This window comes from Rhineura floridana, chromosome 10 (genome assembly GCF_030035675.1).
Source record: "Rhineura floridana isolate rRhiFlo1 chromosome 10, rRhiFlo1.hap2, whole genome shotgun sequence".
NCBI classification, from domain to species: Eukaryota; Metazoa; Chordata; class Lepidosauria; order Squamata; family Rhineuridae; genus Rhineura; species Rhineura floridana.
In genome coordinates, this window is record NC_084489.1 from 15953327 (window position 1) to 15975598 (window position 22272).

The 22272-nt window shown below is 42.0% G+C and overlaps 1 protein-coding gene across 1 annotated transcript in view; it reads right to left on the reverse strand.

The window, feature by feature from the left end:
- Positions 1-2347: 2347 nt before the first annotated feature.
- The window catches only part of STAC (SH3 and cysteine rich domain), a 107577-nt gene continuing 87652 nt past the window's right edge, over positions 2348-22272 (reverse strand). Inside the window, exons 6-11 of the mRNA XM_061586313.1 lie at positions 21556-21637; positions 17378-17448; positions 16334-16422; positions 13183-13234; positions 11643-11780; positions 2348-3810 (exon numbers count right to left, since the gene is read on the reverse strand). Of these exons, the coding sequence (XP_061442297.1) occupies positions 3712-3810; positions 11643-11780; positions 13183-13234; positions 16334-16422; positions 17378-17448; positions 21556-21637 (531 nt within the window). The 3' untranslated portion in view covers positions 2348-3711. The remainder of the gene's footprint in view (positions 3811-11642; positions 11781-13182; positions 13235-16333; positions 16423-17377; positions 17449-21555; positions 21638-22272) is intronic.

A 22272-nucleotide genomic window follows, 5' to 3' on the forward strand; every position in this document is an offset into this window, starting at 1 on the left:
GGGCCCTAGTGGAGACCACATGTTCATCACCCATGTGGTGATCATGGCTCACACTGATGGCATGCCTACACAAGTAGTGTCTGGTTAGACGTCTGACAGTGGTTCGACATTGACTGATCTATTTTTAAACATTTCTATCCTGCTCTTCCAGCTAAGGATAAGAGGGTGGCACATGCTTTGGAGATAACTGAAGAGGAGCTGCTGTGATATTATGTGAACCAGCTCTAAAGCAACCAGAGTTTTAGCAGGACAAATAAAGGCACTGATTCAGGCAGTGTCACATCTAGGTTTTGGAGGGTCATTGGGCAAGACAGCCTCCATGGCCCCCCTTTCCACAGTGAGTCTACCTCTTCACTGCAGCAAGTCCAGAGGGCTCCTGTCAGTAGTTCCCATTACACAGTAGGCTTTGGGCAGATGACTGGCCCTGCTGACCCTTGGTGTTAGTGCTGCAGGCAGTTGCTTAAGACAGTGCCTATGAGAGCGCCAGTGCAAGCCTTTTGATGAACCAAGGCAGATAATGGATATATATGGGAGCTTTCAATATCAAAAGGCAACAAAAAAGATGAAAGCTTTAATTTATAACAGTGACATCAATTGGTTTATAACAGTATGATATAATTAATTCAGGAAATCTTTAAAAATTCTTTATTGTTGTATTGCTTAGTATCAAAAGAAATGAGACATTGATTAAAGGCCATTGTGAATTGAAATTAATATTCATCTTTATCCTATGAGGCAGGATTGAAGGAGAAACTAAAACTAACAAAGCCATTGAAATAGGACAGAATCACGGTATGCTGCATTCAAGTAAACAGTAGCAGGTATGAACAGATGTATAGTTATAGATCTAATCTTGGCAGAACAAAAGACACTAACAATAGCACTGAGTTTGATTTTTCAGCAGGCATTTCAGGATCCCACACTGCTCAAATCAGTAAATTTCAAATAAAGTGAGGTCACAAAACAGGTTGATAATATCTTTGCTGTTCTTCTGCTTTGTCAGAAAGGACCTTTGTTTTCTAATACTAAGGTTGCAAATCATACCCATATACCTAGGAATAAGCTTGATTGAACTCAATGACACCTCTGATCAGACATGTATTGGATTATTCTGTAAATTGTCTGGCTTTCCTTTGCAAAATGAATTGAATTGCAAAAAAAATTTTTTTTAATTGAAAAAGGCAGTATAATAAAGATTTCTAGCATCCCTACTATCCAATATATGAAACTTTATTTCCCCCTCTTTAGGGGAGGCTTTACTATTTACATATTCAAGAGCTAGAAAACTGATGGAATGGTTGTCAGTAATTCTATTCCATAATAACAGGCAAAGTCCTTCAAGCTACTCAGATATATATGGACTTGTAAGCCCACATATAGCTCCTGTGGTACTGATGAGGCATGAACACATTCAGCATTTCCATGTCGGCAAATGGAACTGCAGGTTTGGGATGAAGATTCAAAATCCAGAGTTTATATTCCAGACATAGCAGCCCTTTGCTGAATACAAAATATGGGCTTCAACCTCCCAACTGCACCATCTCTGGTAGCAAATCCGCACTGGGATTCAGCCACAGATAGGAATGCAAGGCAAGAGGTAAAGGAGGTACTTAGAGGACTGAAGTATAGTCACGTGATTTCTGTGCAGGGTTGCCAGCTAAACAATTATCAAAAGGGTACTGTACAATGGTTGAGTTTTTTTCTTCAGCAGGGGTCCTCCAGATATTGGCCCTCCAGATATTGTCTAGCATGACTGGTGGTCAGGGATCTCGGGAGTTGTAGTCCAGCAACTTCAGGAGGGACACAAGTTAGCCACTTCTGTTCTACGGCATGTCAAAGACCGGTAGTGCTCTAAGGCCAAAAGAGGAAGGAAAGTGGGTGACTTGGGCTTAAATAAGCTCTGCTGCCATGCCCCCACACAACCACGCTCCATACACTAGTGTACACTGTGGCCATGCCTGCCCTGTGCCCAAATGGCAGCCAAGGCTTCACACCCCAGGCCACAAACACACCCCACTCCCCGATGCTTCATCTAGGAGTGCGGAATGGGATTCTATAAAAGGATAACAGTCAATTGGTTATTAGAAAGAGGACACTGCTTTCTTCCTTCCCCATTGCCTGTAACCTCTTCACCTTTTCCTCCCCCTCTAACAAATGTCACCCCATCCTTTCCTTTCCCTTCCCTTATGTTTATATCTTCCTTACAGTATCGCGTGTGTGTGTGTGTTTTAAACATGCTGGTAAAGTTTTTTAAAAAGGAAATTCCTGGATTAATTAATTAGTTGATTAACAAACAACAATAATAAATTAGATGATTACTAATAAAAAAGAGAAAAAGAGAGGGGCTGGGAAGTCTTAAAATAGAAAACGTGGCAACAGTAGACTGCTTGTTACTTATTTCTCTGAATTTGTGGTGTTCCTAATAGGCCAGATAAATTCTGCATAGCCTCAAGGACGATTCCTTGATATAGCAAGAACATCTGAAGTCTGACTGGGATCAGAAGAGTGTTGCTTGGCTTGCATGTCAAAGCACAATTTGGAAGAGTGGGTGAAATTCTGGCTTTAAAACTGCCATTTCCATCAGTAACTATAATCTAAAATGAGTCAGGCTTAAGAGTTTTCTAAAGTCAATAGGCTTATATGTGTGTAACTTTTATGTTGCATTGTGTCTGTGATGTGCTTCAAGGTAAATCATTAAACCCTTTGGTCTTTTGAATGCTGTTGCATTCATTCACAAATGTATCAGCGCAACATGTGTTTCTTCCAGTCAACATTTTTCATCAGCTGGAATCTGCTTTTTTCATTGTGAAATGGAATTGGTCATCTATATAAACAAGATCATGCTATATACATATATATAAAATATACTCAAACAATATCAGAAAAATAGAAAAAATGTTGTAACCCAGCTTCTGGTAGTTCTTTTCTTTTTGTGGGGAGCAGGTAGATATCTCTGACTAGGCCTGCATTGGGGAAACAGTGCTTGTTCATCCACTGTTTAAACAACATTTACATCCAACATGTGTTGAAATCTTTCCTGTATACAAGGAACCCAAAGGACGTAGAAGCTTGCCACAGGAACATATATAAAAAATCACAGAGAAGTAGTCCAGACCATAGTATGTTTCCCAAACCAATGGCTACACAATCATCCAAACTGCCTTGTTACAAAACTGAAAAAGTCAGAACCAAACATTATGCTGATTTGCTAATATCACAGACTACATTTTAGGATCAGACTCACACTACATATTTCAAGCATCAAACTGTGGAGTACAGTGGGAAAAGTCCAAACCCTTGCTCATTCAAACACAGTTCAGATGAGAAAGAAGTTCCAAACAGTTTTAAGACACGTGAACAGGGTGCAAATTTAATATTTCAGATTAGTTGTCTGTTTCCATCAGGGTAATGGTTAGCAGCCTTGCTCAGAAAAATCATCCAGTTTAACTTTTCACTTATTTTAAAAAACAAACAAGCTGTTCTCCCCCTAAACCTCAGACCACTCTTGTTGGGCTCCTTTTCTGATAGTACTGTTTACTGTTGACCAGCCATCTCTTGTTGCTTATAAGTCTGATATCAATTGATCGTTGTAGTTGTCTCATGATTTCCTTGGTCATCTGCAAGACAGCTTGGTTGGGGTAACAGTGCGAGATGAGGCAGGCAGGTCTTGCCAGCAAAGCTTCACTACTGCAGTGGCTGAGCAGGCAAAAATCAGATGTTTTCTAAGACATCTATGGGGACAAAACCCCTTTTCTTTCCGCTGCATACTTTGATAAAGCCATCATGCTCTGTTTCTGAAGCCACACAGATCTGAATACAGAATGGAGAGAAGAATTAAACTTTTATTTGAGAACCCAGATAGCTATGCGTGAGGCTTTCTGGTTGTAAAAGCTGAGCTCTAACAGACCACCTAACTTCACAGCTTGTTCTGCAGGCTGCCAAGATGGACCATTTTACTTGAAGATAGCTTCCCTATCTTCCAGTATCACAACGTGGTAGGATAAGGAGTTGGCCAGTGGCTTATTCAACCCAGATATGCTATAACCCAGTGAACTTCTAGCTCACAGCACAGTACCAGAAGATGTGCGTGCATCGCCCAGTTGCTTAGGCAACTGGCAACTCCCCATCTTTCCATTCTGTGCTCGTAGCCACTATAGCACAGCACAAGTAGAGCAAACTGGTGCAGATCAGCAGCAAAGAGGCAGATCGTTGTCGGTGTGGCGTTTACAATGAATAAATTACGACTTCATGGGGGTGGTAGGCTCATGCCCCACAATCTCTTCCAATAATGCCCTAATTTTTTCATGGGCAATTCTTTGCCTCAATATTAGTTGCAAATCCTCTGCTTCCAGATGACCTGTTTATTGAGCATCCATCCTGATTTGTTTGCAAGGAGATTAGACAATGATTACTATTTAATTAACATTGACTCTGATTTGTTTGTGGGGAGGCTAGATAATGTATTAAAGCAAATGCTACTCCACACTTTCCCCTTTATTTTCCCATCACTTTCCTAATTGCAAAACGGTGTGAAATTTTGGAGAATCGGGTTTGTTGTGTAAGACCTCCCAATTAACTAACTACAGTTGTGCAACCTGAATTTGCAAGTATGTGATTGAATCCCACCTGAAAATACCATCTGGAAGTGCCCTAAGGAAATGAAGTTTTCATTCATATTTTTAAAATAATTCAGAGTGTTTACTTTTTCTTGTTGATGCATCAACATATACACATAAACTTTATCTATGGGCATAATGCCTGTGGTGCTTCTCCTATATAAGCTCCATTGAAATGAAGGACAAACACGTATGGAAGTTTCATTCATTTAACCAAGGCATTCTCTGGAAACTTGTTGGTGGGTTGGGCCTGCTGATAACGTTCTCTCAGATTCAGGTCATTAAGGCAAGTTCTGATGCTTTGGGTATTTGTCTTGTACTTATGGGAATCCAAAACGTTTTGTGGACTTTCACTGGATGACCCAATTTTGCGTGATTGGGGGGGGGGGTAAATGAAAAGAAACAAAATGACATTTTCAGCCACCACATACTAAATTCTCCATATATTCTACAATTGTGCAGAATATCACTGGGATGCTCACTTAAGATCTTTTAAAAAATGATGTTTTTGTGAGAGAAAAACTGATGCCTGGGCCTGTGCATTTTGGTTCAGGCAGACAGTATTAGTTTTATCGATAAAACATGTGCCATGTGCATGAAGGACAGGTGACTGATATCAGGTGTTTGCAGCTTGCTACATCAAATTGGAATCTGCTTAAAAGTAACAGCAGCTACTCAGCATGGTAGATTCATGCAAAGAAGATTGGCCATTTTGTGATTGTGAAAAAGGAGCTGGAAGTCACCCCTCCTCTGTTGTCCTCAACAACTTGACATCATAGAAATCAACAACAAGGACAGACTGTAGTTTAAGTGTCTGAAAATGGTTTAGTTGACCATAAGGTTCATAGGCTATTTCTGAACCAGTCTGTTGATCTAATATTAGGCATTCTTTTTCCCTGTTTTGTGAGTGGTTAAAAATAAATTCTTTGGGTCCTGCCTGTTCTGTGAACTTGGGAGCATCTTAAGGTCTATTGCCCTTTTCAGTTGCTTATCCTTTAAGACAGAGATGTACAATTTGTGATCCATGAAGTCAAATGCCACCAGCTCCCACCATGCATGGCATATTACCAGGGTCTCAATAAACCTTCTGCTCTTTCTGCCTGCTTAGAGCTACAAAATAAGGCTGCTATTAAGCACCTGGAAGGCTGTAATACATGATTAGAAGGTTCTAAGTTCAATTTGGTGGGTCATGCATCATTCAGGCATGCCTTAAGATAGAGATCAGAGATGTCATTAGCAGATGGCCTGTTCAATTGCAAAGCTATTCTTTGTCACCATGAAAGATGCATGCAATTTATAAGGGCTATCCAATGTCTCTTTATAAAGAGGCAGCCTGCATTTAAAGTGTTGTGCCTCATTCTATAACATTACATCTCCATCATGGCTTCAATTTCTTGAATTAACTTTGCTTTAATTTGTTTAGCATACTATCTTTTTATTTTTTTTTTGTAGCACAAGATCATCATTATGCACAAATCAAAACTCTTTCATGGGGTAACAGTGATATAAATAGAGTTCTTTGTTAGAGATTCCTAAACTCCCCATAAAAAAATCTACAATTCCCAAGGTTCCTTTTGGGGGCTAATAACAGTTAAACAAGAGTTATGCCTGGCTAATTCAATCACAATATTCCCCAATCCCCCCCCCACCTCCCCATTTTCTACCGTTCCAGCAGTGGAGGTGGTAGAAGGAGTGGAGAAGAGAGGATCAGAGGGAAGTTTCCTCTTTGCTCCTTCCTTCTCCATCACCCTGAATCACTGAGTAATAGCAAGCATGGGTGCAGCCCTTGGGCAAACCGCATTTCCCATGGTCCCCACAGCTTTTGCAGCCCTTCCTGCTGCTAATCAGTGCACCAGAAATGGAGTGAGACAAGGTAAACACCTCTATTCGATCTTCACTTTGTGAATTGCTCCTGCTTCCATTGCTCGAAAGGTAAGAAAAAGAAAGGATGGAGTCTGTCTGGTGGGGGGGGGGATTGTTTGGCTGGGATGGCATTGGGGCTCATGAGAGCTGCTGGAGACGGGTGGCCATACTGTGGCTCAGATTTTAACCTGACCTGGAGAATAATTTTCAGGATTTAAAAACTTGCTTCCATGTAAGTTAGGCTTTTAAAAGTTTTTAAAGGATTTAAAGTTTGTTTCTGAGCCTGGCTCAGGAGAATTTTGCTAGCATCCCTAATTTTAACTCAGCGTAGGCAACTAGGTGAATTTACAAACCTGATGTGCCTTTTTTATTGTAGGGCAGGTATCTGGTAACCAAAACAGGGGACACAAGTTCTTTCAATCTACCACGATTCATTTATTTGCAAAAAGGACTACAAATGGAAACAAATGCAAGCAGATAGAAATGGAATACAGCTTCTGGGAAGGGTTGCTTTGCCTGTGCTGCCTCTGAGTCGAGCTCTCGTCTCAGAAGAAGCTTTTTCAGCATTAAAATCAGTCAGAACGTTATTTTTGACTGGTAAAGATTTTCTCCCGGGCAGGGAGAAACGTAGAGATTAACCACAAAGCCTGTTTTTGTGGGGAGGACTGGATTTCATTTATTTATGAGAGAAGGTTCAACCTGCAATGCCGGACGGACTTCCATCAAGCTCTAGCTGATTACAGCGACACGTTTATCTTTTCTTCAAAGAAAAACGGACTCTAACAGGCAAGCATCCTTCTTTCTATTTTCTTTTTTCATTTGGTTTAAATGGTTGAAGCAAAAAGAGATTTGTCAATGAATCAGCTGTGAAGAACTTCTGGGTGAGTTATGGCTTTTCTCTTTTACTCACGAAATTAAGGAGGAAAGAAATCGAAAAAGCTTATCCTTGTTTTTATTGCAAAAAGCTGGCCTGGAGGTGCATCCTAAAGATACCAACGGAAGAGGGATTTCTATTTCGAGGAGGGGAAAAAAATAAATAAATTTGATTTATGAACTTTGGAGTATTATATGTCCGGGACTATTTTTTTTTTGGTCTATTTCATTTTGACGAATCTGCTTGTTCACGATGCCACTAATTGTTTTGATGTTGGGAACTAAGTTTGTTTTGTATTCCTGAACACATAAGAGATAAGACAGGCTGTACTGTCTACACTGATGTTAGCAAGCCTGGAATATTAACCCAATTGTGGCTGAAATAATTTTTGTTTTTGTGGTTTTAAGAATGGCAACCAGGAAAGTGACTGAGACCATGGAAGAAATTATGTTTCAGAAAATAATGGGTGAGATTGAGATAACGAAACAAACCCTGAGACAGGGTAGACAGGAGATGAAAATTGAATTTAACAAAATGACGCAGGAGCTTAAAGAAATAGGGGATTCTGTGAGAGAGGAGTTTGATGGGATTAGAGATGAGAAAAGAAAAATTAAAGGGAAGCTACAAGCCCTGGAGATTGGAACAAATGTGAAATTGGAAAAAGATTTGGAGTTTATGGATGTTAGAAATAAAGTTTACTGTCTGGAACTCAGTGTTGTCTCTGAAGAAATTAATGAAGATTTTGGTGGTAAAGTTATTAATGTTTTGGATAATTTTCTGGACTGGAATGATGTGATGGAGCTTGACATAGAAAAAATCTATGGAGTTGGCTACAGATATGTGACAGTGGAGAAACTCTTAAGAGATGAGCCAGTGCATTTTGTAAAAAAGAAGAACAGAGATATGACTTTGCAGCAATATTTCAGCAACATATCCAGAATTGATGGCAAGGAAATATTTGTGATAAAAGAAATTCCCATCAGACTCTTGTTATATGACTATGGCTATGACAGCAAGATTATCATGGGATATTGATAATGGATGAATGGATACTGAAACTACTGGATTTAACAGGACTATTGAAGATGGAAGATGGAATTAATATTGATAATGGAAGAATGGTTATGGAAATTATTGGACTTAACAGATTTGATGAGATGGATTAATCGATATGTTTATTTGGACTATGGCTATGACAACAAGATTATTATGGGATACTGATAATGGAAGAATGGCAACTGAAATTACTGGATTTAACAGGATTATTGAAGATGGAAGATGGAATTAATACTGATAATGGAAGAATGGCTATTGAAATTACTGGACCTAACAGATTTGAATGAGATGGATTAAGCGACATGTTTATTTGGAGAAAAATTGAAAGATATATCTTTCAAGGAATTGAAACCTCTCTTTGACTTTTTGTGGAAAGAATAAAGTAATGTTTATGAGATTTGATGATTAATTAAGATAACTATTGGAGGAAAGTGATTTTATAATATAATTTTAGAGACAGGACTGATATATTGTAGACTTATGACTGATCTGCGACAAATCGGAAGTCACATTTTATTTTATTGTTTAATTATCTTTGTTTTGTTTTGTTTTTTGTGTTTGAAAATTTGAATAAAAATTAATGATAAAAAAAAGAAAGAAATGGAATACAGCAGCAAAGTCTGTTGAAAGCCAGTGTGGAGCTGGGCCTAGGGGTGGGGAACCTCAGGCCTGGGGAGCAAATGTGGCCCTCTAAGCTTCTCTATCTGGCTCTTAAGAATTCTCCCAGGCCACACCCCTCTGCCCAGGCCGCACCCTTCACTGGCCCTGCTCTGGGCCTTTTGCCTGGCTGAAATCTGTTTTTGAACAGTGGCAATGCCTCTTCTTTGTCTGGAGGGAGGATGGAGAGGTGAGCATGGATATGTAGAAACCTCTGGATTGTGACTGGCTGGAATGTAGCCTACTCTGCAATGGTAAGTCACATCAGTGGCTCTGCCCAGTTTTCTCTCTGGCCCTGCCCACACCTGATATATGGCCCCCGGAAGGTTGCCCATGAAGGAATAGGGCGCTCGGGTTGAAAAAGGTTCCCCGCTTCTGCCCTAGCCAATCAGGTTTTCTCAGCACAACTTCCTGGATCTTCCCGTGCCTTCCGTCCAGCAGTTTTTTTCTTCTATTATCCCCCATGCATTTCATACTCAGTATTACATCAGGGGGATTCAATCTAGAATTGGACCCTATTTGTGGCTGCAGTGTTTGGACAGACTAGAGTATAATTAGTTTGTAGCAATGTATTAAAGGAGTTCTTTGTGCAATTTCTTCTCAAGGCCCTCCTAAAACAGACAAGGAAACCGTGCTCTTTTCCATCTCTCTCAGTCCCCAGCTTTGTTACAAGGGTTTATAATAAACTTGAAAGTAAAAGGGTACAAAGCTATATAAACATAAAGGGCTTCAATGTCTGGATAAAGCAACCCAGCATGCATCAAGACACTAAAAATATCTCTGCCCATCTGAATAATGTTTTGTATTGCTGCTGTTGATATAATATTGTGCATAAAAACTTCCTCATTTCCTGCAATGAGCACTTTACGGTTTGTATATTCACATCTTGCTGTACATATGTAACCCTCATTAATGTGCTGGCGAGTCTGTGTAAGAATCAGCAGGATATCTTTAAGTTTGTGTCATCCTGCACCATTTCAAAACATCAAGGAAATCCACCTTAAGCTTAGTGAAGGATACCTTCAAACGAGTGCTTCCAGCAGCAACTTGGGCCTACTAATTCTTTTGCTTGTTTAATGTACATATCAAAGAAAGAGAACGCAGCTCCATATTGTAAATTTACATGTGCACAATGTGGTAAAATTGACTTGTCACATAAATACGTGAGCTAGCTGGGATCTAGCATGTGGAGGCTCCTTGAGACTGCATCCAAGTGTTGGCTGTCACAGACAATGATCCATTCATAGGAACTGAGGAAGCTGCCTTCTACTGAGTCAGACCATTGGCCCATCTAGCTCAGTATTGTCCACACTGACTGGCAGTGGCTCTCCAGGATTTCAGGCAGGATTCTCTCCAAGCCCTACCTGGAGATGCTGTGGGTTGAACCTGGGACCTTCTGCATGCTAAGCAGATGTTCTACCACTGAGCGATGGCCCTTCCCCTATGGCCCATCATGCATAATGTCTCACTGTGCAACCCTTTCACTGCTATGCAGTATGTTTGCAATTCGGAGCATGCCACATGAATGGATTTCAGGGGTACAGCACCTTCTTTGCACACAGAACATCTCAGGTCCAGTCTCTAGCATCTCAAGGCAGGGCTGCAAAATATTTCTGTTTGAAACACTGGAAAGCCATCGCCAGTCAGTGTAGATGCTGAACTAAAAGGACCAGTGGTTTGATTTGGTGTACAGCAGCTTTCTTTATTTTTCTTTTATCTGTCTGAATTGACCCCAATGTGCCATGATGTTCAGCAATCACTGCACATTGGTATCCACACCTGACTGCACAAAAGGGTTGGAACTAGATGGGCCAATGGTCTGGCCTGGTTTCCTGTGTGTTCTTCATACCACAGTAGTGGCAGAGTGCTTGTCATTTCACTCCTTTGTGCTTAATAGACCCAATAATAGCATCATTCAATAGCGGTCTTTTGACTTAACTGTGTTTTCGTATGGATATTCAAAAGGGGAGATTATTCTCACAAGCTCTGACTGAGAGGCAATGAAGGCGTTAGCAGCATGGACTCTGGCTTTCTTAATCATCACTTTTAATTAACTAAGGCTGTAAATGACTCTTGCCCTATTACAGACTAACTTTGTATTAATCAAATTAACTGTCTGGCATCAGCTGGATTGCCACGGGCTGGTAAGAAACAGACAATAATACCCCCCCCTGCAGGTCCATATAATTTGTCATGGTAATCCTTTTCATATCAATTATGTCTCAATTTCAGCCCATTTCCACGTATTTAATGGCTGATTTGCACATGCAAGTAAATCATTGATCATCACCGATGATACAGCTGACTAAGATGGAAAGTATTGTGTTCAAGATGCTAGCAAAACTCTGTAGTGCTAGGTGCTTAATCTGTGACAGCTCTTTCACAAATTATCAGTGTATGCTGCAGACATCAAGGGAGGAACATGCATGTGTATACTTACCCATTTATTTTCATTGCAAGTATGTAGGCTTAGGATCATGATCTTGAACCTCAAATCTTAATATATTTTCTTGTAGCTATGTAGAAATATGATGGCAACATTTTAATGTACAGGAAGGAATTCCAAGTTTACTCACTTGGTTCTCTTTCAGGGCTATCTGTCCCTGCTCCTTGCATCCAATAAATGTTCTGATACACTTGAAAACTTGTTCATCTTTCTGTACTCTTTGAACAAAATTTGCAGGAAAAAAGCCAACTCGGTCTTCTATTTTTCCCTGTGGAAGGATAAAATGACAGAAGAGCAGTATGATCTTAACATTATGGACTATTGTAATGCACTTGATGTGGGGCTGCCCTTGAAGATACTTTCAAAGCTGCAACTGGTGCAGAATGCAGTGGCCAGGTGCTGGTGAGCTCTACTTGGCTGGGCACATATTTCATCAGTTTGTAAAGACATGCATTGGTTATCGGTGTGCTTCTGAGCCAAATTCAAGATATTTCAAGGTCTAGACCCTAAGTACCTGAAAGAGCTCGTCCTCCCATATAGACTTGGATGGGAGGCTGTGCCAGCAGTCCCGCCACTCAGTGAAATTTTGTGGGGCGATAACGCATGAGGGGAACTTTTCTGTGGTGGCCCCTAGGCTGTGGATTGACCTCCTCTCCAAGGTGTGCCTGGCCTTGTCTTTGTATACATTTCAATGTCAAGTCAAGACACACTGGCCTTGCAAAAGCCTTTGGGGGTGGAGGATGAGTTCAGAATATCCCTCCCATTTAATGTTTGTGTATGGGTGAATTGTATTGAGCAGTATGTAACTACACTGGGACTGCATAGTAAAGGCTGATCTGTGGCCAGAAATAAATTACACAGCATTGCATTTTGTTTTGTATAGTTACTATAAACTGCCCAGAGAGCTTCGGCTATGGGGCGGTATACAAGTATAATAAAATAAATAAATAAGTTTTTAGCCTTAAGGTGCTCAAGGTGGTGTATGTAATTCTTCCTCCCCTCCTTTTACCCTCACAATCATCCTGTGGTATAGCTACAGCTGAGAGACAGTGACTGATCACCCAGTGTGCTTTGTGGCTAAATGGGGTGATGAACTCAATTCTCTCCAAATTTAATCAGGCACTTTAACCGCTATACCACACTGTCCCTCACTTTATTATAATGCTCCCGCCAGCTAACTTGATGGACTGATTTTATCTCTCCCCAGTTGAGTCTCCGTATTGAAAGAGCATCCCAGACTGAGAAAGAAGAGCCCGTAATTTGCTGCAGTAATTTGCTGTCTGGGCTACGTCAATGCTAGGGAGGTGGGGCTGCTCCAAGGTCTTCAGGATGTGGGGCAAGGTGCTGCTGGGGTCAATCCTGCCAATTCTGCTTGCCCCTCCACTCTCCCATCAACCCATTTCCCTTCCTTGGTGCTGCTGTGCCTTGCAAGGGCTTCCTTAGAATGTTAGTGAAGTGCCACTTTTCAGCAGCTCCAGAGCAGCTATCCAAGGAACAAAAGTGTCCCATTAGACCAGAGCTAAGAGCAGAGCTCTCAAACCTACAAATGGCTGTTCCAGCGCACTGAAGCAAAGGATCAGACTGCCAGTGCATCCACACTTAATGACTAACACACCCACACTTACAATAATATTCCTTTCTCTCTTTCCACACTACTTGGATAACTGTACCTTCCACCAGTCTTCATTTGAGTCCTCCAGAAGTGTGATCCTATCTCCTGGCCTATAATTAGAAAACAGACACATTGGGAGTGTTTGACGTTAGACACACGAATACACAAAGTGTACAGTTTGTTTACCTTGTGTTTTACTTTACGTTAATATAGGATGGCTTTGTTGGGTTTTAAATGGTATTGTGATTTACTTGAGGTGATAAGTTGTTAACTGCTTTGTGAAACTTACGCAAGCGGTTTAAAAATCATCTTAAAATAAAAGATAAATTTGCCTTTTTTAGTATAATGCTATCTGTGAACCCCACAATTTCTTCAGTTCACCAAAGTGCCCTTAGTGGTTTAAGGTTACTTGTCATTTTTATCCAGAATCAGAATCAGTGTTGTTGGGATTGAAACCTACTGGCCTTAATGAGACAGCTGATGTTTCCAGTGAAGCCAATGAAATAAGCTAGTCATTATTAACTTAAGCCCTATAGCAAGGGTGGGGAACCTCAGGCCTGGGGGCCAAATGCGGCCCTCAATGCTGCTCTATTTGGCCCTCAGAACTGTCCCCAGGCCACACCGCACACTCTCCCTGCTTCGTAACCTGAGTGTTTTTGTCTGGCTGGAATGTGACCCTGGACACTGATAATGCCTCTTGCTTGTTGGGATGGAGGATAGAGAGGGTTGTGCGAGTGTGTGTAGAAACTTCTCTAATGTACAAAGGTAAAATTTACATTTGTTGCTCTGCCCACTCTGGCCTTTGGCCCTGTGTACCACTGGGATCACTGAAAAAGGTTTCCCGGCCTTTCCCTATAGCTTTCAGTGGGACTTATTTAACATGGTAACTTCAGCAGGATTGGAGTCATTGCTTCCTCAGATGTCCTCTTTGGATTGAGTAAATAAATTATCTCTATTTTTTCCTGTCATTTCAGATGGTGTCTATGCAACTATATACACCACTATTAATAGGTTTTTTAAAACAGGACTTTATATAACATCTCATATAAGAAAGAGTTTACAAAGTCAAAGCAGTCCCAATGTGTCTGTCTGGCTAAATGAATTTGGAATGGCAGTGACGTATACAAGATGACCTTGTGTCCCTTTTAAAATGTCATTCTTCATGTACAGTTTTGTGGCTAGTGCCTTGTTCCTGATACGAAGTAATCACCATTAAATGTCACCTACACAAATGGTGAGAAAAATCTTATGATTTTTGTTCCACATAATCTCATTATAGTCAGGACCAGATGGAAACTTGGGAATTAAAGGAAAAATATGTTGAAATGTGATGGTAGGGAGTGTTCATGCTAAGATCACTCATCATCATCATCATCATCATGCTGACTGAAAAGAGAGAGGTGAATTGTTTTTTCTTAAATTATTGCCCAGATAGACTACTATCTGGAGGAGTCCTTCATCAGTGGGCTCAACATCAGGATTTTTGAAGCTCAAACAGCACGTGCTCCCTCACCCCAATATAGGAAACCACTTTTAGATTATTTCCCACCACCCACCCCTCATGGCTAAGTAAAGGCCCCAGGTCTGACACAGGGCCTGTTTCACGGGACAGCGCTTAGGAAGGGAAGTAGAAGCATGTAGGTAGTTACTAGGCAACCAAAAGGCTGTACGTCAGTCCTGACTTTCCTTCTCCAGCTGGTCAGGAGGTGGCAGCTGCAATAGTAGGGGTGATGAAGTGGCAGGACAAGGTAGGTGATGGCAACTGTGGCTCCGCAGTTTAATGCTGAGGGTTGCCAGAGTGAGTCACTTGATGATTCTAGCTCTGAAAAGGAAGATTTTATCCAATTTTGGACCAGAGTGTACATTACATCCAAATATCTGTGATGATAGCTATAATGGCTCTTTAGGAGCAGAGAATGGGGACTGCAAGAGTGGCAGACTGTGCGAGCAAGAGGCCAATTGCAAGTATGAAACCCTCAAGACAAAAAGTTGCTGGGGGAATCTGGAGAAAGAGAAAAGCATCCTTGTCCACTACTGCTTTTCGGATCCCAAGTGTTTTCTCCTAAAAGCCTTCTGGTGTTTTAAAAGGGACTGTTTATCTACTTCTGCATGACAACTGTAGTTTGGCTGTTCGTGTAGGAAGCCATGTCCAGGGGCGTCACTACCGGGGTGCAGAGGGTGCGGCCCGCACCCGGGTGTCACCATGAGGGGGTGACACCCAGAGCCACCCCGCGCCATTGCCCGGCAAAGCTGCTCCAACTCCTTGGAGGCGGGCAGGCGGGCGAGACCGGGAGCAGCATCGGTGGGGCAAGGGAGGCGCGCTGGCGTTCCCAGGCCTTCTCCAGCTGGGTGCCCCTCCGGTGCGTGCCCTCCCAGGGGCATGGATGGGGTGGCTGGCCTCGAGTGCACGCGCATGCAAGCCCAGCCACCTCGACCATGCCCCTGGGAGGGCGCGCACTGGAGGTCCGCACCCCCCCGCACTCCCGCTAGTGACGCCGCTGGCCATGTCACAAAAGGTGTCTCTCTTGGACTTGTCTGTCTTGTTATCTTCAGGGAGGAAGGAGCAAGGTGATGCCTGGGAGTGGGTAATAAGTTTACTCAGGACTCTCATAGAACGGGGTTGTTTTTTAAAAAAAAAGAAAAATAAGCTTTACTTTTTATCTAACCGATCCATTCATGGCACATAGTCATCCTGCAGGTACTATTTTTACATGCTGTGAATTAATTGTCTAGTGATGATGTGCTAGAGCCTGCATACCTGCAGAGAGGGTGGAAGGGATGCCATCTAGCTCAGGGGTGAGGACCCTTCAGGCATCTCTATCCAGACTTCCCCAAGACGACACCCTTTCCCCAGACTGCAGCCCTCCCCAGCTCTCCAAGTGCTTCTCCTGGCTGGAATGTGTCCTTGAGCTGAGAGAATGCCCTTGACTGGAGACGGAGATGTGCATGTGTGTAGAATGCATGTCTGGAATCCATGCTCCACTGTTCCACTTTTGCTTCTGGCCCTACCCACTTTTGCCCCTGGGTTTCCCTGCCACTGGCATGTGGCCCCTGGAGGTTCTCTCCAAGGGAATGAGGCCCTTGGACTGGAAAAGGTTCTGTATCCTTGGTCTAGCCCTGCTGTTCTATGAACACACATACATGGCAGGTCAGTTCTGTGTTATTCCTGATTCCTATGAATAAAATGCACATGAATATAATAACGTCACCTCATTTCCAAATCTTCATTCTCTTGTGGTACAAATTTGTACAAGGCAACGTAGGTATTCATCTGTATTGTGTCTTTAGTAAGAGATCCCTTCAGTATGGAAAAAGGAGAGGAGATAATTAGCATCTGTTTAATAAAAGAAGGGTCTTGAACAGAACATGGCTGCAGACAAATTCAAACACATGCACTTTGAAAATGAGATATGGATTTGAAATAGGATGTTTTATTTGTAGAGCAACTGGAGCCAACAGCCAAGTCTGGGCTGAATAACAACAATAATACAATTTATATCTACCGTTCCTCCCAGTAGGAGCCCAACGTGCCAACATGGCCAACAGCTCATTTACATCTCAGCTTATTACTATATCTTAACTCAGCACATAGCTGTAGAACGCAATTGGTGAAATCTATTATTTGGCAGTCTTTAGACTGATTCGGAAACATAATTAATGACCTGCCAGCTTTTTGCACTATGGCAGTGGGCTCCAAGCTTTAGAATCCATTGGACCACCTTGCCATGGAGAGAAATAAGGCCTCATTCATAGACATCCACAGTTGCATGGGAGTCACTTTCCCATTGTGTGATCTGAAGCTGCCCAACAATTTGGATGAATGAAGGAACCACACAGATCAGAATCAAGTATGCTTTGCAGTTGAAGTAATTCTAGAATGAATTACATGGAAGCATTGCAAAAGACACCAAATATGAATGGCACCTGCACAGAAGCAGCATTTATATAGGATTGGGCCTCCACTTCTGGAAAAAGCTGCCTATGGAGTACTCATGCACTCATATAAATTAAGAGGGCATGTATGTGTTTGGTGTTTGCAGAGGCAGAGTACAAAATGTCTTAGGAGAAGAAGCCCTTGCTTATATGTAAAAACAGCCTTCTTCATAATAATGTGACATTTAATTTTAACTTTGTTACAGCACAATCCTGTAATACCTATCTACTTAAATATAAATACCATTGTGTTCCATGGGGCTTATTCCCAGAAAAGTGAGTATAGGATTCCAGCCCTACTGCCACATTAAAAAAATCACCTGCAGCTGGGAGTTTATTTTCTTCGGTTCATCTCCAAAGTCTGCAGTACCGTTTACTGAGAATGTAAACACTGTAATGAAAGGGACAAGAAAGATTAGGGCCAACTGCCAAAACACATCAGCCATGCGGTTTGTGTATTTATTTTATTCTAATTCTACTGTTATCCGACTTTTATTTTGTCACTCTTTGCAGAGATTTTGAAATGTGCTTTAAATGTGTGGTGTGTGCTTTAAATGTGCAGCCATTCACTCATATCTTCTGTGGGTGAAATAGCTAAACAACCAACACTTATATACTTGCTTCTGCCCTCCCCCCCCATTGCTAGAATTATCCACATTCACACATGAATGTTGACTGACACCACATTTCTCTGTATCCATCTCTACTGTACATCTCAACCATTGGTGTAGCACTGGTATTACTAAATGCTACATGGGGTGTTTATATGCAAAGCACTGCAGCAGCTATGAATAGCATCAATGAATAGCATCCACATTATTAATAGCATCAACTTGTCTTCCTAAGGAATAGTTCCATAATCAAAGGCACTTGCATACCAGGCCTCTGGTGGGAAGTATTTCCATTAGCTCTTTTTAACTCTAAATTACTTCTCACCCAGAGCTTGGAAGTAATTCATTACTTTTTTGAGGAACGAGTGGTTAATTCCTTTACATTTTGATTGTAGTAGAACTCGGAGTAATTTTATTACTTTTGTGGAGTAATTGTAATGTTTCCAGCATTACCTTTGGGCATTACTTGGGGGGGAGTCTTCTGCTCCTCTGATTTGTGAATGAAAATCATGTGCCTCAAACTGGGCCTCTGTGCAGCATCGCTCTTCCCTCGTGCTCTGTGGGTAGGTAGGAGGCAACGAGGGAGGAGGCAGAGAGTGAGACGGGGTGGAGTGGAGAAAACAATTGTTGAAAAAAATGGATGGTGGTGGTGAAGAATTGAGTGGAGGGAAACAGGAGCCGGAGGGCAAGAACATGGATAAAGGAGGAGGAGGCAGCAGCAGAATGGAGATAAAGAACTGTGGAGGTGAAAGATGACAACGTATATGTGTATGAATACTGTGTTTGCACTTGGCACACAAAGTGGCCTCCACCACCCTCTCTGGCTACTGTGCTGCATTTGCAGTATTTTAACTTTTTTGCATCTCAGAGGAAAATGTTTGCTTGTGTGAGTGTCCTTTAGTTGGTGGCAGGGTAGGGTCTGGGTGGTGGTTAAGTGAGAGAGATTATGCTTGCTGGCTGAGGGGGGAGGGGTTGCACTTGGTCTGACGTGCAAAGATCTGAGTAGTGGCTTCTGCCTCCCTTCTCACCTCCCTTACCAGCAGAGAGATCACCACTGCTATCTTATGGATAAAAAGAATCATTCTACTACCCCTGTGTGTGTGTGTTTATTTTTAGTGTTGTTTTAGGCTACTTAGATGTGCAGCAGCCAAGGCCAGCACCTTGTAGGCGTTTTTTGTTAAAAGTAACTGAAATGTAATTGTAGTGATTACAGTCACTTTCAGAGCAGTGGTAATGGTAATTACTACATTTTGGGCCATATAATTTTAACTGTAATTTATTACTTTTTAAAAGTAATCTTCCAAGCTCTGTTCTCACCACCTGTGGCGACAAATGTAGCTGTTCTGTGGTCATGTATACCTGACTGAGTAGTCTCATTAATGAAGACCCCCAGTCATTTCGTCATGCAACAACTTGAACTATTACTGCTGATGGCTGAAACAAAGCATGTTGGCACAGTAGCCCCCTCTATGTCTTTTGTGTCTCTAAGACATAGCTCCGTACTGGAACCCAGACAGCCTTGAGTGAAGCCAGTTATCCCCAAGACATTCTACCGAGTCCCTGAGGAATCTGACTCTAAGAGGCCCAAAGACAGGCTGCTAAGCTTCACCAGTACCATAGATGTTAACAGCTTTGGCAAACACCAGGTTCAAGTAATTGTTTAATATCCTGGGCTCATTCCAAAGTGTTAACCAGTTTCCCAGTTCAGACAAAATGAATGATGATAGCTTATGGAAGACTTTGCTTGCATGAAAGGATGAGCAAAGAGGCTCCTCAAATGGCCAATGGCTAATTTACATCTCAGCTTATTAATCTGAGATATGATCATCTGATCCGCATGCTGTATGTGTAAACGGAACACATTTAGAGGTGTGCATTTGTATGGCCTGATTTAGACAGTTGGTGTCTCCTTTGTCATTGCCTGCTTGGAAAGGGACTGGTCCTTTTGAACAAGCTGTGGCAGTCACATGTATAATAATACCCAAGGGGAGGTGTTCGTTCGAATAATTGGCACCTCTATGCATCGCTTTCAGGTCACAAGACTATTGGCAGCCCTGGATTTTCCTGTGGGTGATCCTATAGGAGTAGCTTACTTTTTGAACTAGGCCTATTTTAGCAGAGATAGTTCCCATCAATGTAATTGAGGAATAGGCCACACCATATATTTAAAGCACATGGCTTCGCCCAAAGAATCATGGGAAATGTAGATCACCCTACATAGAGTTACAATTGCCAGCATCCAGGATTATTGGGGGGAGGTCATGTGCTTTAAATGTGCTTTACATGTATGGTGTGGGTGTGACCTAAGACTTTTATATGAAGCCTTCAGTGCACTGTTTTTTTAAACACCATCGTTCTCATGTTTGATTTATAAAATAAATAGAATGTGTGTAAATTAAAAAAAGTTATTTGGATTCTCTGGAAGAGGGAAATAAGCAGCACTCTGAGGACATGGAAAGCCAATTTGTGTTCTTGAGATGAAAAACACAATACACACAAGCTTATTGCTCAGTATTTAAGCACATGTGTTTACATATATAAGCTCCCACATTCAATTTTCAGTATCCCCATTTGAAGGGTTCTAAGTAACAAAGCTGGGAAAAGGACTCTTCTGAGACTCTGTATTTATGCTATCAGCCAGAGCAGGCAATACTGAGCCAGATGTCTGTGGAGACACAGCTTCTTTTTGGCCATTAAGTTTTGATGTTACCTCTGGTAATATTTGGAGAGGAAACCTCAGTGGGCGATTTTTTTTAAGGAAATGATGCTCACGTTCAAGAGGCTCTTGAAAGTTATATGAACTGATTTTATTACAGTCTCTGATTCACGACAACATTGCTCCAGCTTTAAGTGAATGAGATGGTGTTTTCCCACATTGCTGAAAAGACCAGGAATCAGTGTTTGTAGGCTATTTTTTCCTGCATTGCATGTTAGTCTCCACGTAGGAAAAACTGTTGGCCCACGTGAAGTGTGCTGCAAAAAGGTTAATGTAAGAAACGAGAAGGACCGTAGCTCAGTGGCAGAGCATCCACCTAGCTTGCAGAAGGTCCCTGGTCCAATTCCTTGGGTATCCAGGCAGGGCTGGGAAGAGCTCTTGCCTGAAACCCTGGAGAGCCACTGCCAGTCAGAGTACGCAATGCTGAGCTAAATGGACCAATTTTCTCCAAAGACCTATGCTGACGTTTGGAATGTATATGTAGTAGGCTCTCAGGACTGTGCAGGGCCCTCCCACCTACCCCAGCATGCCTATTTCACCCCTAGCCCCGCCTGTCATTTCTGGACTGGGTTTCATGTTTGCATAGGCACCTGCACCATCTGTTCAATCTATAGAAATATGAATCCCAATGGGTAAAGATAAGGTGCACCATGCAGTGAAATTGATTGGCTGATGTCATCCAGATCCAGACTTCAACACAGAGCCAAGATATATGACCTTGTACCGAATCAGAACACTGGCCCTGATGTCTACATGCCAGAAGCCTTGAGGACATGGTAACTTTGGGAACATGACAAAGGCTTTGCCTTTACCATGACTGGTGCAGGCAGCATGGGCAATTTGGTAAATCTTACAAGGGGAACAATTTGGAGTAGCTACTGTATAATTTATTTGCTAAGCCTCTGACATGACAATAGTAAAGACATCTGATGCGGTTCAAAGGAATTATTAATGTCCTGCTGATGGATGTTGGGACACATACAGACATCTCTGTCAACAAACCTTTTGTACAATGCCAAGTCATGCAGATTCCATAGACGGCAGTTCCTTTTAAAGATGGAACAGGAGAATTATAAACAGGGATCTGAAAACATTTAATGCGGATAATAATGATTTGCCCTTGGTATGAAGACTGTTTTGTGGCTACTGAACATCTGAGCCATGCACTCACCACTATTGCTGCGTTTCCTGTTTACGTCAAGCATGCTTCCTGGACTATCACCTTCCTCAGGAACTTCTGCCAAATCTGATGTCTGTAAGAAAGGCAGAGAAGGGGGTGAAAGAGTGACAGTGAGCAAGAATGCAAAATAGACACATCAGAGATTGGAGCAAATGGCGACAGCTTGGTGGTGGTGGTGGGTGTGGAAGGAATCAGGAAGTGTCAATGCTGATGATAGAGTTCAAATATTTGATGGGACAGCAGCAGGGCATTTGAGAAGAGTTACAGACCTAGATGGAAAGGCAGTTCACTCAGGAGGGCTGATGGCACTACACTTGTCTGCATCAGCCGGCACCTCTGGGAGAGAGGCTGTCAATGGCCGATCATTGGGCCCCATCCCATTATCCTTATTACCCAGGATCTCAGACTTCCTCCTCAAGTCTTGCCAGGAATTCTCTGCAGGGCTCATGACACTCACTGCAGCCATGTCCCTTATGTCTGTCCTGTTCACATATATTGGCTCTTGGTGGAAGGAAGGGCAGGATAAATAAATAAATAAGTAAATAAATAAATAAATAAATAAACAAACAAACAAACAAATAAATAAATAAATAAAGTAAATGGGCGAACTCTGGGATCTAAAAGGTGCACTCTGGAGCCTCATGAATCCTGAAATCCTAAGCTCCAGTCAACTGAAGTTCATGTGTATTCTTCCTAATAAGCCTGGGG